Source organism: Octopus sinensis, linkage group LG16 (genome assembly GCF_006345805.1).
Source record: "Octopus sinensis linkage group LG16, ASM634580v1, whole genome shotgun sequence".
Lineage (NCBI taxonomy): Eukaryota > Metazoa > Mollusca > Cephalopoda > Octopoda > Octopodidae > Octopus > Octopus sinensis.
In genome coordinates, this window is record NC_043012.1 from 1,723,679 (window position 1) to 1,742,240 (window position 18,562).

The 18,562-nt window shown below is 41.2% G+C and overlaps 1 protein-coding gene and 1 non-coding gene across 3 annotated transcripts in view; one reads left to right on the forward strand and one right to left on the reverse strand.

The window, feature by feature from the left end:
• Window positions 1-18,562, reverse strand: part of LOC115220482 (3'-5' RNA helicase YTHDC2-like) — an 89,707-nt gene that overhangs the window by 65,762 nt on the left and 5,383 nt on the right. For both annotated transcript variants that reach the window (XM_036509817.1, XM_036509816.1), the window contains exons 2-8: window positions 17,683-17,870; window positions 15,207-15,297; window positions 13,688-13,872; window positions 12,320-12,519; window positions 7,969-8,135; window positions 6,352-6,454; window positions 1,097-1,253 (exon numbers count right to left, since the gene is read on the reverse strand). In XM_036509817.1, the coding sequence (XP_036365710.1) occupies window positions 1,097-1,253; window positions 6,352-6,454; window positions 7,969-8,135; window positions 12,320-12,519; window positions 13,688-13,872; window positions 15,207-15,297; window positions 17,683-17,870 (1,091 nt within the window). The remainder of the gene's footprint in view (window positions 1-1,096; window positions 1,254-6,351; window positions 6,455-7,968; window positions 8,136-12,319; window positions 12,520-13,687; window positions 13,873-15,206; window positions 15,298-17,682; window positions 17,871-18,562) is intronic.
• Trnas-aga lies at window positions 7,749-7,828 on the forward strand. The gene has a single exon. It is a non-coding gene; the product is annotated as a tRNA-Ser (tRNA).

An 18,562-nucleotide genomic window follows, 5' to 3' on the forward strand; every position in this document is an offset into this window, starting at 1 on the left:
GTATGCAACTGGTACTTAATTTATCGATCTCGAAATGATGAAAGGCAAAGTCAACCTCAGTGGAATTTGAACTCAGAATGTAAAGACAGATGAAATACCACTAAGCAATCTCAGGTGGGTTGGCATTAAAAGAGTTAATGCAATTTGGTCTTGGAAGAGATCGAAAATGGAATAAAGCTGCCAACAATGGGGTCAGAGGGTGAAAACTGAAATATTTTGGCCACATTTGATAAGACATGTCAAACAAAATAAAATTGCTGTCCCTTACACACACAAGCTTGTCCTTTCAGGTGCTGGTCCCACTTAAAAATGTACCCATGCCAGGGATGCATCAAACATACCCATACTGGTGCTGCATAAACGTCCTCATGACGGTTACACATAGAAAAACACCCAGCATACTTTGGTAAGTGGTTGGCATTAGGAAGGGCATCCAGCCATAGAAACCATGCCACAACAGACAGTTGGAGTTCGGACAGCTCTCTGCTAGCCAGCTACATGTCAAACTGTCCAGCCCATGCCAGTATGGAGACCAGATGTTAAACGATGATGTTGATGATGACACTATCAAGGTCCAGAACTTCCATGCTCAAATTTACAAGATTTGAGTGAATAGAAAACAAGATCATGGGTAACAAAGATGAAGATGGAGCAATGACATCAGGGACTGGACAGGGAAGACCTTGTCAAAGGGTATGGTTACAGCAGGAGTCTATAGCATATGGTGAGGAGTTGTGGTTGTCATTTGAGGCCTTTGACTGACCCAGTGCCATGAAGCGGGGCCTGTTTATCATCAATGCTTCATATAACTGTTCAGATGAGGAATATATATTTCTTTACAACCCACAAGGGGCTAAACACAGAGAGGACAAACAAGGACAGACAAACGGGTTAAGTCGATTACACCGACCCCAGTGCGTAACTGGTACTTAATTTATCGACCCCCGAAAGGATGAAAGGCAAAGTCGACCTCGGCGGAATTTGAACCCAGAACGTAACGGCAGACGAAATACGGCTACGCATTTCGCCCGGCGTGCTAATGTTTCTGCCAGCTCGCCGCCTTGAGGAATATAGTTAAAGTAAAAACAGTACTTACTGCTTACGAAAGCACAGTTGCTGAAATAATTAATAAACAGTTCAGTATTTAATGCTGCACTCATTAAAACCAACTTCAGATTCTTGAAACGTGGAAGTACATCTCGTAAGGTTATAAGCAGGAAGTCACTGTATCTGTCTCTTTCGTGAATTTCATCCTGTAACAATAAACAGCAACAATATAAATACCTTTAAGCACACACACACAAACATACATACAAATATGCATAGGTGCAGACATTGCTTCCCAACCACATAGTTCCAGGTTCAGTCCCACTTTGCAGCACCTTGGACAAGTGTCTTCTGCTATAGCCTTGGGCCGACCAAAGCCTTGTGAGTGGATTTAGTTGAAAGAAACTGAAGCCCATCATATATATATATATATATATATTTACTCTCTCTTTACTCTTTTACTTGCTTCAGTCATTTGACTGTGGCCATGCTGGAGCACCGCCTTTAATCGAGCAACTCGACCCCGGGACTTATTCTTTTGTAAGCCCAGTACTTATTCTATCGGTCTCTTTTGCCGAACCACTAAGTAACGGGGACATAAACACACCAGCATCGGTTGTCAAGCAATGATAGGGGAACAAACACATGCATATATATATATGTACGACGGGCTTCTTTCAGTTTCCGTCTACCAAATCTACTCACAAGTCTTTGGTTGGCCCGAGGCTATTGTAGAAGACACTTGCCCAAGGTGCCACGCAGTGGGACTGAACCCAGAACCATACATATATATATATATATATATATAATTGTAATATGTGACAATTATTTGGTAGCCATGATAAAACTCTGAGTTTCGGATGTCAGGGAGGAAATCCACACTGCCATCTTTTCAGTTATCCGGCCATCGGAAAAAATTCTATGATAATGACTATTTTGGAAAATCGCCAGACATCGGTTGAGGACTCTGCTCCGCAGAAGAATTCAATATGGATGCCTACTACATCAATTATTCTATGAAAAACATACCTATACCATCAAGGGAACTATACTCTAAGAAACTGTTTGAGAAAATTGCAGGGGTCATTTTCATAGCACTTTTTCCGATGGTCGGATAACTGAAGAGATGGCGGCGTGGATTTCCACCCCGAAATCCGAATCTTGGAGTTTTATCATGGCTACCGAATAACTGTCGCATATCACAATTACAGATAAATCCCTCTATTTACATAATATCGAGGTCTCTTTCATTCTTTTGTTGTCTTACCATTTCTATCAATATATATGTATATGTCTTTGTCCACCTCACCTCTGCTCGACAACCACTGCTGGTGTGCTCACATCCCCGTAACTTAACAGTTTGACAAAAGAGACTGATAGAATAAGTACCAGGCCTAAAAACAAAAAAAGTTCTGTGGTCAATTCGTTCAATTAAAGATTCTTCAAGGCTGTGCTCCAGCATGGCCATAGTCTAATGACTGAAACAAGTAAAAAGCAAATATTCTCAAGTATTTTCAACTACAGCTCGACATCAAGCATTGCTTTGTGCAAGAATTAGTAAATGGAAACTGTATGAAGCCCATCATGTGTGTGTGTATGTGTATAGGTGTAGGTATGTATGTGGGGGTCAAGAAGTTCTTTTATCAGTCATGTGGTCTGGTGTTCAGTCCTACTGGTCAAGTGTGTTCTACAGCACCAACACTCTTGGAAACTGCAGGAAGCCTCTTACGTCCAGTTATGCACATGTTTTTTATGTGTGAATATTTACACTCTGAATCACAAATATGACATTTCTCTGCCAAAAAAATTCCTCTGGGAGTGCTGTGCTTTCAAAGATCAATGTAATGCAAAAATCACTCATAACGAAAGTAGTTAAGGATTAGTGATAAGAAGAGCATTTGGCTGTAAAACAATGTCCCAATAGTATATACTCATCTAACCCATGCTAATATGGAAAAAAATGAACATAAAATAAACGAACATATGTGAGTGTGTATACAAGGGCGTGCTGAAAAGTTCCTGGCTAGACAGACAGGCTTGCAGGTCAGAAGACAGACAGACAGATAAATAGATAGATACAAGGGGGTGCCAAAAAGTTCCTGGCTTTGGGTAAAAGAAAATACAGGAGGATCAGTTAATAGTGATTTTATTCAACATATTCCCCTCTCAGATTCACACACTTGTTGCAGTGGTCCTTCATGATGCCCTCAAAGCCAGGAACTTTCCAGCACACCCTCATATATATATACCTATGTATATAAATATATATACCTATGTGTGTATATATATATATATTATATATATATATATATATATATATATATATAGTAAATCCCCAAAAAAACAAAGAACACAAGAGGAAAAACAACATGAGGATGTGGTACATGCAAAGTATTAGCAGATGCTCAGGGAAGGAAAGCAAGGTGGTTTTATGTTTCGAGCAAAGCTCTTCTTCAGAAACAGGAGGCAGACAAAAGTCCAAGAAAAAAGGAAAACAGAAGAAAAAAAAATCACCAATGATTCACATGTGGTTACAAGACTCTTTATTCTGAAGCACTACGGTCTTTTTGACCCATCATGCATCGGTACCTTGTAAGTGAGATGCTGTACAGATGTGATGTAGGTACAGATGCATCTCCTCGGGTGACTTTTCAAAAAGTCCCTCTTTATTTTTTTTTAGTGTTTCACTTATTTCTGTAACAATACATCTTGGTAATTGTAGCATTTGCGTCTCCATAAGGAACTAAACAGCTAGAAGCCAAATCAAGTCATTTCAAATAACATATACAGTAGTACCTCGGTTTACAAACAACTCTGATCACAAATAAACCATGCTTTACATCAATATACAGGGGTTGGACAAAATAATGGAAACACCTTAAAATTTCAAACAAATTTATTTTAATATTCGATAGGATCACCACCTTTGGTAGTAATTACTGCTTGAATTCTATGAGGTATGGACTCGTACAAAGTTTGAATTGTTTCCAAAGGAATTTTTTCCATTCTTCAGCTAAAACAGTCTCCAGTTCTTGTAGCGATGATGGTGGAGGATATTGACTCCTTACTTGTTTTTCTAAAATGCACCATAAATGTCCGATGATAATGAGATCTGGGGACTGTGGTGACCAGATAAGATGTTCACTAGAACGTTCCTCGTGCCATTCAGTAACAACTTTAGCTGTGTGAATTGGTGCATTATCATCCTGAAAGATTGTGTTTCCCTCCGGAAACAGCTCCGTAACCATAGGATGAATTTGATCAGATAAAATGCTTAAATAGACCTGGCTATTAATTCTGCCATGAAGGGAAACCAGATTTCCAAGATATAGCCCCTGATCATCACAGATCCTTCTCCGTTTTAACAGTTGGAAAGCAGTCTAGGTCAAATGCTTCTTTTGGCTATCTCCACACGTATACTTGGCCAGTGGTCGGAAAAAAGGTAAAGGATGACTCGTCTGATAAAGTAGCATTCTTCCACTGCTCTAGGGACCAATTCTGTAGGTTTTTACTCCACTCTAAATGCTTTGCAACGTTTGCTTTTGAAAGTAGTAGTTTTCTGACTGCAGCCCTCCTGTGAAATCTAGCTTTGTGCAGCTCCTGGCAAACAGTTTTTGTGGAAATTGGGTTCATGAGGTGGTCATTAAACCCTGCAGTAATTTTGGGAGCTGTACGTTTGTGAGCCTTTCTAACAATTCGCATAAGAGTCCGACAGTCCCTGACTGAAAGCTTAGGTTTTCTTCCGGAGTTTAGCTTCGAAGAGGAGGTTTTTCCCTCTTTCTCAAACGCTGTTATTACTTTCAAGACAGTACTTCTTGATACACCAACAATTCAACTGCTTTGAAAGTCTGATAGATCTGTCATTTTAATGAATTTTAATTAACTTTTTCTGATGATATCTGAAAAGAAACAGCAATTTTAGCAAAACATATTAAGCAACGCTAATGATAGATAAAAAAACATAAAAATAAACAAGCTTTTGACGGTTTTATAGATATTTCAAAATTATGATGCTATGATACTAGGTGTTTCCATTATTTTGTCCAACCCCTGTATATATATATATATATATATATATATATATATAAAGTACGATTTATTCATGATCAGATTTGTTCGAAAACTGAGATACTACTGTATATATAATCATCGTCATCATCATTTAACGGCCAGTTTCCATCCTGGCATGGATTAGACAGTTTGACTAGAATTTGTAAGCTTGATTTGGCAATATATGTATGTGTATATATGTATTTCTCTCTCTCTCTATTATATACATACATATATGTGTACATGTGTGTGTGTGTTTTCATCACAACTCACTGATGAAAGGGAATATGAAACTCTGAGTAACAGTCTTGTGATAATTTTGAAGCTTTAATAAAAAGCAGATTACTCTACCTTTGGTATTCGAGTACTATTCTGTCACCTTGCTTCGCACTTATGTGCTAACCTGTGTGTTTATATGCATATATATATATATATATACACACACACACACACACATATATATATATATATGTATAGGTGATTGACAGGTAGGCCAAGGTAGCAATCTTGTTCATAGCGCCCCCTCTTCCTGGTGCGAAGGTTTGTACCACCAAACAGCTGGTCGGCTCTGGCTGCTGGAACTGAAAGTAACACAACACAGTTGGAAGGCAGGTTTAGAGAGGGCGCAAGTCAAAACTACGTGCCCTTCCCCTCCATTGGTCAGCTGAAGCTTAGACAGTGTTGCATGACGGTCAGCTGTTGCTGGCTGCTGGAGCCTACCAGCGAGTATTTAAAGGGAAATTTGGCAGGATGGTCATTCGCCTGCTGACATTCATTGATGCTGCATTGGAGAAACCAAAGAACAAGAGAAAAAAAGAGAAAGAAGAAATACACTCAACACCAGAGCTGAAGACATCACCGAAAATGGGGGCCCCGCCATATCGAAAACGGTAGAGGAGTAGGGGCCGAAACCAGATGTGGTTCCTCCTGGTGATGTCTTTCACCAGTGGATCCTATAAAGGAGCTGTTGAGGTAGCAAGCCACCAAACGTGGTTGGAATTCCACCTAGGGAGAGAGAGAGAGATGTATCATCATCATCGTTTAGTGTCTGCTTTCCATGCTAGCATGGGTTGGACGGTTCAACTGGGGTCTGGGAAGCCAGAAGGCTGCACCAGGCCCAGTCTGATCTGGCAGTGTTTCTACGGCTGGATGCCCTTCCTAACGCCAACCACTCCGTGAGTGTAGTGGGTGCTTTTTACATGCCACCGGCACAGGTGCCAGACGAGTATGCAAATATAAAATAAACCAACTTACGACAATGATGTGTGTAACAGTGTTCAAAGCAGCATCACTTCCCATAAGTGTCCTCAGCAATACTCCAGTGGTGCAGAAAATCAACAAAGTTCGTGGCGACACCCTTGCAAATGAAAGAAATGAAAACTCTATAAATTACACTAAGTATACAAAGAAAACTCCCTACTCACCGCCACTTAATTACTTTCGACTAGATAAAGGTGTAAAAAATAATTTGCCTATATTGTTCATGGTATAGGTTCCCCACCTGGACGGGATGCTGGTCCGTCGCAGGTGAGCTGCAAGATGCAGGAGGAAAGAGTGAGAGAAAGTTGTGGCGAAAGAGTCAGCAGAAGTTCGCCATTACCTTCTGCCGGAGCCGCGTGGAGCTTAGGTGTTTCGCTCATAAACACACATATCGTCTGGTCTGAGACGAGAACCCGCGATCCATCGACCACGAATCCGCTGTTCTAACCACTAGAGCAAGGCTATAGTAGAAGACACCTGCCCAAGTTGCCACGCAGTGGGACTGAACCCAGAACCATGTAGTTCATAAGCAAGCTACTTACCACACAGCCACTCCTACACCTATGATGTGAAAGTGTTGTAACTAGAATAAAAATGGGTGGGAAAAGTTCAAAGAGCTATTATCTCTGCTAGTAACACAGGGATTATCTATCCTATTCGAGGGTAGATTGTATGGTGCTTGTGTATAAAGTGTGATGTTGCAGAGCAGAAAAACATGGGTATATTGAATGCAGAGGATGTGAGGAAGTTGGAGAAAATAAGACAAACATACAAGCTGAATTTGTAATGTTAATGCATCTGGAAGCTGAAGCATGAAGGAGATGAGAGAAAATAGGGGTTTGAGACGAATTAGAAGACTGCACTGGTACAGACATACGTTGTGAGTTCAAATTCCACCGAGGTCGACTTTGCCTTTCATCCTTTTGGGGTCGATAAATTAAGTACCAGTTAATGTTAATGCATCTGGAAGCTGAAGCATGAGAGGAGATGAGAGAAAATAGGGGTTTGAGACGAATTAGAAGACTGCACTGGTACAGACATACATTGTGAGTTCAAATTCCGCCGAGGTCGACTTTGCCTTTCATCCTTTTGGGGTCGATAAATTAAGTACCAGTTACGCACTGGGGTCGATGTAATCGACTTAATACCTATGTCTGTCCTTGTTTGTCCCCTCTATGTTTAGCCCCTTGTGGGTAATAAAGAAATAGGTACAGACATATGACACATATGAAGGATGATAGTGTAAAGTAATGGAAACAGTCGGAACTTGCAGAAGCAAAAGAGGGATAGACATAAGAAGTAGAGAAAGGTGACACAATTCTGGAAAAGATACATAAAATCCATACAAAAATGGAAAAACAAAGTATAATTATGATGACACTGATGATGATGAACATGGCCGAGTGGTTAAGGTGATGGATTAGAAATCCATTGGGATCTCCCTGCATAGGTTCGAATCCTATCGGCAACGTTAATAGTTTCACTGGCAGTGCCCCAGCATGGCCACAGCCTTAGGACTGAAAGAATAAAAGAATACACATATAAGAATATGTATTTATGTGTCTTTTGAGCCTACAGTGTAAAAATCTACATCCAGTTTGTGGTTCTTACTTGCTTTCAAGACGTATCTGATAGCCGACAATCTGGCCAATCTTTTCCCCTCGCTCAGCAGAAACTCTCTCGGCAATAGATAAGGCAGCAATTCTGCGTGGTTGGGCACAGAATATTCTACACAGCTTCCCTTTATTGTGGTGGTCATTCAGAATTATTTGTGGCACCTAAAGTAATATGAGAAGATAGAGAAAGACACGTTAGGCCAATGGATTAAACCGTAAGGTCAGATCAACAAATGGATTATCTGGAAGAATTAGATCAGTAGATCTTAATGCTTTGTATTCCACTGTCACCTTTTATCAAAAACGACCCCTTTGCAGCTTTTGCAAGAAAAAAACAACAAATTATTTAAATGATACAAAAGTTAATTATTTTCTTATGTTATCCCAAATGGTAATTAGCAGAGGCATTAGAGCCAGACAGACTGCTTTGCAGTAATAACTGAGATTCTATCAGCTCTGAGTTCAAATTCCACAAAGGGCAACTTTTCTTTTAATCTTTCCAAGGTCAATAAATCAAACACCGGTCCTGTACTGTGGTCAATATTTCCTTTCTCTAACCTCTTTCTGTGATTTTGCTGTTCATCTCTTTCTCACTGACTAGGAAGAAATTGACTACAGCCAGAACAGGAAACAGGATTGGCTGCAGCAGGTTAAAAAGTGCACAAAATATGCTGGCTGTATATCACGATGGTGCACCTAAGATTCCAGCAATGTGTTAAGGGCCCATGATATGGATTGGTAAACTCACCCATCCAGTGACACCTATTAGATATTTGCATGGAACGGTGTTAAACTTTTAACAAAACTATTAAAGAAAGCAAAGATCTAAATGATGAAATTACAGCTGTTCCCTGGTAACATAAGGTCCTGTCCAGTTCATATTTTAACCCTCAAAAAGACTATGTTTGAAACACAAGTACAGTGGTGCCTTGATATACGAGTTAATTTGGTTCCCAGAGACAGCTCGTAAAGTGAAAACTCGTAAAGCAGAGCAATAATTTCCCATAGTAGTAATGTTATAAATCAGAATTTGTTCTCAGAAAAATATTTTACCTGTAAAATTTATAATACTCATAAATAAATGGCAATAAAACAAAAGTAGAATGTAAAGAATATTTTATGTAAAGTAAAAAGAATATTAAGACCATCTATAATAAAAATTATTATTATTATTATAATCATTTTCTGAATCCCTTTCACTCACACTAGACTCCCGTACACCATCACTTGTAGACACGATCGCCGATTCACATGCTCTCGTAGACGGACAAAAGAAACAGTCTCAAGTTGTTTGTTTAGAAGAAGGTTTCTTTTTGCTCTCTATAAATTTCTCAGTAACATGCAGAAGCATTTGTTATGGTAGTAGAAATTTTTGCATTTCATTCAAATTTGAATCGTGTGCTTGGAAAATAAAACTTGTAAACCCAGGGTTTTGTAAAGCAGGTCTTCATAAACTAAGGTTTTATTGTATTTTTATCTGGTTTAAATATTTTATTTCCAACAAAAAAAAAATTAAGGCACTCCAACTTCTAAACACCCAGCAACCCCTTGTGATCTCAGAACATTTCCAAGAGTGTTTTACAGCCCAAGGTAAGAACCACTGGATTAGATGGGCAGAAGAGAGAGACGGATTAGTAACCAAAACAGATTAGAGAGGAGGGCTTGACAGGAAACTCAGGCAAATGAATTAGATCACCCTCATACAGATGCAGATTTTCTATCACCAGATGCCCTTCCTCTTGTAAACATCCACATGTTTCCAACGAAAGTAATGTTTTCCTCAGTCCTTTGAATACAAACAGTATAATGGCTGGACATGATATAATGGGAGACTGCAAATAAACGACACTGCTTGTATGAGAGTGACATTTATTTACAGCCAGTGATTCCTGACTGGCTCCCATGCCAGTGGCATGGTCAATGCCAGGTCCGCCTGACTGGCTCCCATGCCGGTGACACGGAAAAAGCACCATACAAATGTGGGTGATGCTAGTACCCACTGACTGGCTCCCTTGGCAGTGACACGTAGAAAACACAGTCCGAACATGGCTGATGCCAGTACCCCCTGACTAGCTCTCATGCTAGTGGCACGTAAAAAGCACCATCTGAACGTGGCCGATACCAGTACCTCCTGACTGGCCCCCATGTCAGTGGCACGTAAAAAGCACTATCCGAACGTGACTAGTACAGGCCCGCCTGACTCTCTCCTGTGCAGGTAGCACATAAAAAGCACTCACTACACTCTTGGAGTGGTTAGTGTTAGGAAGGGCATCCAGCTGAAGAAACATTGCCAGATCAGATTGGAGCCTGGTGCAGCTGCAGGCTCTCCAGACCTCAGTCAAACCATCCAACCAATGCCAGCATGGAAAGCGCACGTTAAATGATGATGATGATGAAGATGTGTGAAGCTAAGTAAAATTGCTGTTCATCCATACATATAGGTGTGTCCTTTGCAAGTGCCGATGCCACATAAAATGTACTTGTGCTGGTGCTGCATAAATGCACCCATGTTGGTGGCGCGTAAAAAGAACCCAGCACACTCTGTAAAGTGGTTGGCATTAGGAAGGACATCCAGCCATAAAAAAACCCAAGCCACAACAAACAATTGGAGTCTGGACAGCTCCTATCAAACAGTCCAACATCCGAACGTGATCAATGCTGGCCTGCCTGACTGGCTACTGTGCCGGTAGCACATAAGAAGCACCCACTACACTCTCGGAGTGGTTGGCATTAGGAAGGACATCCAGCCATAAAAAAACCCAAGCCACAACAAACAATTGGAGTCTGGACAGCTCCTATCAAACCGTCCAACATCCGAACGTGATCAATGCAGGCCTGCCTGACTGGCTACTGTGCCGGTAGCACATAAGAAGCACCCACTACACTCTCGGAGTGGTTGGCATTAGGAAGGGCATCCAGCCGTAGAAACATTGCCAGATCAGATTGGAGCCTGGGGCAGCTGCTGGCTCTCCAGACCTCAGTCAAACTATCCAATCCATGCCAGCATGGCCACTAAATGATGATGATGATGATGATAAAGCCACAGGGCTTCTTTCAGTCTGTGTCTAACAAATTTACTCACAAGGTCTGAGAGTTGGGGGTCACAAGGCCTGGGCTATAACAGCCACACAGTAGGACTGAATTCAAAACAATGCCATTGGGAAGCAACCACACGGTGGTTGGGGATGTCCAATTCCACTAAGATACTGAAAGTTGTTTGCTCACAGGGACAGTGCTGTAGCATTTGTAGAGGGATACAACCTGTTTAATTCAAGCAACTCACCAATCTGCTCAATACATATGAAGATTGAGATTCTTCAAAGTAACACAAATAAGGACATCTGTTCCACTGCCTCTCCATTCTGTGCAGCCCCCACCCCCCGCCACTTAACTAATGTCGATCACTTCTTCCTTGAACCACATTCATGAATATATAAGACTAGCACTATGACCCGGCGTTGCCGGGTCATAATGCTAGTGCATGCATATACAGCTGCGTGCATGCGCAAATACACGCGAGTACTGTCCAAATCTCCGACCAATCACAAACAGCTAGCTGGCATTCAATTGGCATATCAAGTTTCGGGCATTTTGATTGGGTTTTGGATAGAAAATTCACAAAAAAGTCACTTCTATTGACTTTTTAATGACTTTGCGGGGTGACTGGGGAAATGTAAAGATGTGCACGACCACCCTTGGATGGTTTTGAGTGACCATAGAAAGTGCAAGCCCTCTAACTGAAAAATTATGGATTTGTATAAAGGACACATACGCAGACATTTTGCCGTTTATATATATAGAGATATTTATTCCTATTATGACAACTACTATTACTAACTCACACACAGGTAATAAAGGTAAAGATATGATGGGGTTCTGAAAAGTTCCTGGCTTTAAGGGTATCGTGAAAGGCCTGGTTGGAGGCCTAACCTTCCTAGTTCTTTTACAGGGTTTAGAAAAACTGAAGGACTGTTGCATAAGTGTGTGAATCTGAGAGGGGAATATGTTGAATAAAATCATAATTAGCTGATTATCCTGTATTTTCTTTTACTCAAAGACTAAAACTTTTCAGCACCACCACATGTATATATATATATATATATACACAAGGGGATGCCAAAAAGTTCATAGCTTAAAGGGTATAACAAAAAGGTCTGATTGGAGGCCTAACCTTCTGAATTCTTTTACAGTACTTTAAAAAAACTGAAGGACCGCTGCAGTAACTGTGTCAATCAGGGTGGGGAATATGTCGAATAAAATCATAATTAACTGATCTACCTGTATTTTCTTTTACCCAAAGCCAGGAACTTGGCAGTACCCCTCCATACATAAAAATATCATCTAACCTGGGTGGTTTTTCCAGAACCAGTTTCACCCGTTACTAACACAACCTGGTGGCTGTCCAGTGCTTGTAGAATTTCATCAGAATGTTGGTAGATGGGTAACGTCTCGCGAAGTCCTGACACTGTAGATTCTCCACTTTTAGGAGGAACCTGTGGCACGCCGTTACTGAGGCGACCAACTGAAGTTTTCATGATGTCTCTGCCTGGAGAACAAGAAGAACAATCATAATAATAATAATAATAATAATGATAATATGAGCATGTCCCTTAGTGGCTGACGATATGTGCATCTCTGATCACGAGCAGAAGTAGTGGGGGAGCATCATAACCATGTGTTGAGAGGGATTCTTTGGGGTTTGAATAATTCACCTCTGGAAACATGGGTGTTTCATTCAACATCCTTAAACAACCCTTATTCAGGGACCTTTTGAGCGGGATGGGTTACTCGATCTGAAGAAAATTCTAACTGGGCTCCACCTGCAAGGTCATGTGCTGTTTATCTTGATATGAGATCACCATGTCGCGCACATATGGTTGTGATGCATGTGCCTGGTGTACCCTTATCAGACGGGTAGTCATGATGGGTATATTGGGCTTCGTATATTTTTTTCCCCAGTGTCACTTTGATGGCATGCACTGTTCTCTCACTCAATAATAATAATAATAATCCTTTTTACTGTAGGCACAAGGCCTGAAATTTTTGGGTAAGTTGATCACATCGGCCCTAGTACTTGACTGGTACTTAATTTATTGACCCTGAAAGGATGAAAGGCAAAGTCAACCTTGGTGGAATTTGAACTGAGAACATGAAGACAAATGATTCTGTCAGCTCACCAAATAATAATAATAATGATTTCAAATTTTGGCACAAGGCCAGCAATTTTGGGGGATGGGGTGAGTCAATTGCATCAACCTGAGTGTTTAATTGGTATCTATTTTATCAACCCCGAAGGGATGAGATTCAAAGCTGACCTAAGCAGAATTTGAACTCAGAATGTGAAGACAGACACAGTACAGCTAAACATCTTGCTCAGCATGATAACAATTCCGCCAGCTAGTTATGATGAGGCTTGGGTGGTTTAGAAGTTGGCTTCCCAATCACATTGTTTTGGGTCCAGTCCCATTGTCTACGTTGCTGTGCAGTGGAACTGAACTCCGGACCACATGGTTGAGAAATGAATTTCACAACCACTCAGTCATGAATGCGCAGATGGTATTATTACCAATTCTTGGTCTTTTGGTTAAAGATTGTAGTACTAGGTAAGTTTCATGGTGGGTTGGTGTTAAGAGAAATGAAAAAAAAATAACAGCAAAGAGGCACTAATTAGCTGTGTAATAAAGTTAAGTAACGAAGAATTAGTAGCTACTTACCATCACCCAAGGATTTCTCAGGCTTGGGAAATAAATCTTGCCGTTCTTTGTTTGTGAGGGGATATCTTTGCATTAGGGTTCTTATGTGTTGTCTTGAGTTCTTTTCCAGGTTGAAAGTGGCAACTTGGCGTTGTGTGACATTGTTGTTCTTCTTAGTAACAGTAAGGAACCGATTTGAATTTTTCCTGGAAAAAAAAAATAAACAAATAAAATAGGCACCACACAATGTGATTGGGAAGCCAACTTCTCAACCACACAACCATGCAAGCCTCATCATATGTGTGTGTAAACTCTTAACTTTTATTCTTTTATTCATTTCAGCCATGTGGGCACCACTATATATGTGGTGTATACATGTGTGTGTGTGTGTGTGTGTGAGTGTGTGTATATATATCAGTGGCAACTCTGGCACTTGGGTTGTTTGGGCTTAGCCTAAGTATAAATTTAGTAAAACATCACCTTACTGGCAGTTGTGCTGGTGGCACATGAAAAAATATTCGAGTGAGGTCGTTGCCAGTGCCGCTTGTGGCACATAAAAAGCACCAATTGAGCATGGCCGTTGTCAGTACTACCTGACTGGTCTTCGTGCCGGTGGCATGCAAAAGCACCCACTACATTCTCGGAGAGGTTGGCGTTAGGAAGGGCATCCAGCTGTAGAAACCCTGCCAGATCAGATTGGAGTCTGGTGCAGCCATCTGGTTCGCCAGACCTCAGTCAAATCATCCAACCCATGCCAGCATGGAAAGCGGACATTAAACGATGATGATGATGATAATTAGGATTTAAATACCAATATATAAAAAGAACAAAAAATTATCCAGCAACTCAGGCTAATACGAACGACCCTAGTATGTGTAAAGGACTAACTGGCATCTCTTGTCAAGAGTACAGGCGACAGTCAGATCGCTAATATTTGTTTGCACTCCACTGTCGTTATTTGTTTGCTGTTGTTCTGTGCGTTTGTATGTAAAGATCAATTACGTCTTGCAAGGTTGCTTTTTTTTTTTACCCTTAACAAAGAAATGGAGAAAGACATAGTGCTAGATATAGATAAATAAGCCATTTAGGGCTAGAAATATTGCAGTAAAACATGAAATTCTTCGAGCAGGCATGTCTTAGGCGAAATCTGTGATGAGCCCAAGTAATGCAGAAGACCTGGAGTCGCCTCTGATATATATATATATATATATATATATATATTGGCGTTAGGAAGGGCATCCAGCCGTAGAAACACTGTCAGATCAGACTGGGCCTGATGCAGCCTTCTGGCTTCACAGACCCGAGTTGAACCGTCCAACCCATGCTAGCATGGAAAGCGGACGCTAAATGATGATGATGATAATATATATATATATATATACACACTTAGTAAGTGTATTCCATACAGAGAATATCTAATTGTTATCTATGAACTATATATATATATATATATATATATATATATATATATATACACACACACACACACATACATTGCCACTGAAATAAATGAATGCCGAAAGGGAAAAATTTTACTTACCCTCGACTTTTAGATTTCAGTCCAAGACTTTCAGCAAGCCGATGTATATAAGCCCTCTCTGAAGCATTCAAGGAAGAAGGAAACTCCAACTCTAAAAATACAAAAACCAGTAACATTTCAAACTGGTTCAAACACGTTTAAGACGAAGCAGTTGATTAAACCGAGTGATGAAACAACAGAACATGAACTGAAAATGATGTTGCAGTACAGAATTCTGTAATCTACAGCAACACAGAGATCCCGTGAAGAATTCCCGATCTGGCAACCGATGCTGGTGCTGCGTAACAAGCACCTGTGCAAGCACCTTTTGAGCGTTGGACCTCATGGAGGAAATGACAAATGCCTGAGGCCCTTGGCAATATGCCATGCATGAAAAGAAGCCCTAACAAGCCAAATGAAATCATAGACATCATGACAGATACTGGTATCATGCAGCTGGCACCCATGTGAATACACCCGTTGCACACTTACAAAGTGGTTGGCGATAGGGAGGGCATCCAGCAGTAGAAATCATGCCAAATCAGACTGGAGTCTGGTGCAGCCCCCTCAACTTACCAGCCCTGGTCAACTCCATGTCAGCATGGACAATGGACTTTAAATGATAATGACAGTGATGAAGTAGAGTGATAACCTCTCATAGGCACAGGCCTACATTTAACTATGCTCCTTGTCCTTCATATCATTCACATTGCCATCATCATTTTATGTTCGTTTTCTTATTTCTTTATTACCCACAAGGGGCTAAACACAGAGGGGACAAACAAGGACAGACAAAGAGATTAAGTCGATTACATCGACCCCGGTGAGTAACTGGTACTTAATTTATCAACCCCGAAATGATGAATGGCAAAGTCGACCTCAGCGGAATTTGAACTCAGGACATAACGGCAGACGAAATACCACTGAGTATTTCGCCCGGCGTGCTAACATTTCTGCCAGCTCATCGCCTTTTATGCTCTTTTTTCTATGATGGCATAGGTTGGCTGGATTATCATGATCCAAGTAACTTTTTATAAGGAGCCACTGTTCCTATAGAACAGTGGTTCCTTATATAGGGCTCATGCAGGCCTATGAGAGCCACTGCCTGGTATTGCATCAGGGCATTTATTATATCATTAGAGGCAAGGCAGTGAGCTGGCAGAATCATTACCGTGCTGGACAAAATGCTTAGCGGCATTTTGCTTGTCTGTATGTTCTGAGTTCAAATTCCACCAAGGTCCACTTTGCTTTCCAAGTTTAGCACCGAAGTTGATATAATCAACAAACCCCCTTGTGCCAAAATTATTACCTCCATTTTGGCGAAGGTGGAGGTAATAATGATTTCAGTCGTGTTTGTTTGTTTGTTTGTCCGTGGACAAGGCAGCTCATGAACCACTGGATGGATTCGGATGAAGCTTTCAGGGATGTTTGATCTCATGACTGGCACAAACTGATTAGATTTTGCAATCGATCCGGTACCGGACAAGGATTCTGGATTGTTCTTCCTGTTTTTTTTTTTTACATAATTTTTGAGAGTGGTTGGGTTCAATTTTAGTATTCCCATTTGTGAGAGCAGTCAAGTTTACTTCAGATAATCTCATTTTAAAAATCATCTCCAGCTAATCATCGAGAGGACGTTGGTGTTGCCTTGGCGGAGGGCTGCGCCCTCTGAGTGCTCTTGGCATTATTATTATTATTATTATTAAAGGCAGCAAGAAGGGCTGAACCATTAGCACACTACACAAAATGCTTAGCAGCAATTCTTTCATCTCATTAAATTCTCAGTAGTAATTAGCACATCAGCCAATTTTGTCTTTTGTCCCTTTGGGGTTGGAGATCCGGCTAATCAACAAGCCCCGCACCCAGCCAAAATTTCAGGCTTTGTGCCTATAGCAGGAAAAATTATTATTCAGGCAGAATGATGGATGGTGTTTCTCTTAAATGTGGTGCAGTAAGAAGTTTGTTTCCGAACCACATGGTTCCAGGTTCAGTCTGACTGCGTGACACCTTGGGCAAGTGTCTTGTACTACAGCCTCAAGCCAACCAAAGCCATGTGGATTTGGTAGAAGGAAACTGAAAGCAATCCATCATACATGTATGTGTGTGTGTGTGTGTCTTTGTGTCAGTGTTTGTCCTCGATTGATACTTGATGGCCAGTGTTGGTGTGTTTACATGCCCATAACTTAGCAGTTTAGCAAAAGAGACTGACAGAATAAGTACCAGGCCGGGAAAGATAAAAAACAAGTATTGGAACCAGTTCCTTCGACTAAAAAAATTAAAAATTCTTCAAGGCAGAACCTCGAGTGGAAAGACTTATTATTACTCTGGCAGAACGATGGATGATGTTACTCTAGAAAAGAGATGTAGCAACAAGTCAACTTCCCAACCAAACAATTCCAGGTTCAGTCCCACTCCATGGTACGTTGGGCAAGTGCTGTCCACAAATGACTGCAATGAGTAGAAGACAAAAGAGAAAATAAAAAGGTTGGAAACTCACCTTTCTGGCATTCATTACTGCGGAAGTTATCGATTGCCATATGAACTGCAATTTTCACTTCTTCCCCAATACAGATAGCCTGTCCGGGTCGTGGTCCATGGTTACTATTCCTGCCAATGCCTGAAGGGAGGCCGTTCTTGACACCCTTGTAATAATGTGGTGAGGTATTGTTGTGTGAAGATCCATTTCTGGTGGTGGCGGAGAAAAACAAAAACAAGTAAAAGGATTTTCATACATATGATATCTATTTCTTTATTACCCACAAGGGGCTAAATAGAGAGGGGACAAACAAGGACAGACATAGGTATTAAGTCAATTACATCGACCCCAGTGCGTAACCGGTACTTAATTTATCGACCCCGAAAGGATGAAAGGCAAAGTCGACCTCGGCGGAATTTGAACTCACAACGTAGCGGTAGACGAAATACTGCTAAGCATTTCGCCTGGTGTGCTAATGTTTCTGCCAGCTCGCCGCCTTATACCGACGACACACGTTTAAAAACGAAGTGCGGCAGCTCGGGAAGTAGCCGCCATGATCTCATCATCATCATCATCGTTTAACGTTCGTTTTCCATGCGAGCATGGGTTGGACAGTTCGACCGGGGTCTGGGAAGCCAGGGGGCTGCACCAGGTTCCAGTCTGATCTGGCAGTGTTTCTACAGCTGGATGCCCTTCCTAACGCCAACCACTCCGTGAGTGTAGTGGGTGCCTTTTACGTGCCATCAACACAGGGGCCAGAGGAGGCTGGCAACAGCCACGATCAGTGGGTGCTTTTTAAGTGCCACCGGCATGGAAGCCCATCATGTCAAGTCAGCAACAGCTGTAACTTTACATGTAATGAAACATAATGTGTGTCCTGTCGGTCACACTGGAGGGAAAA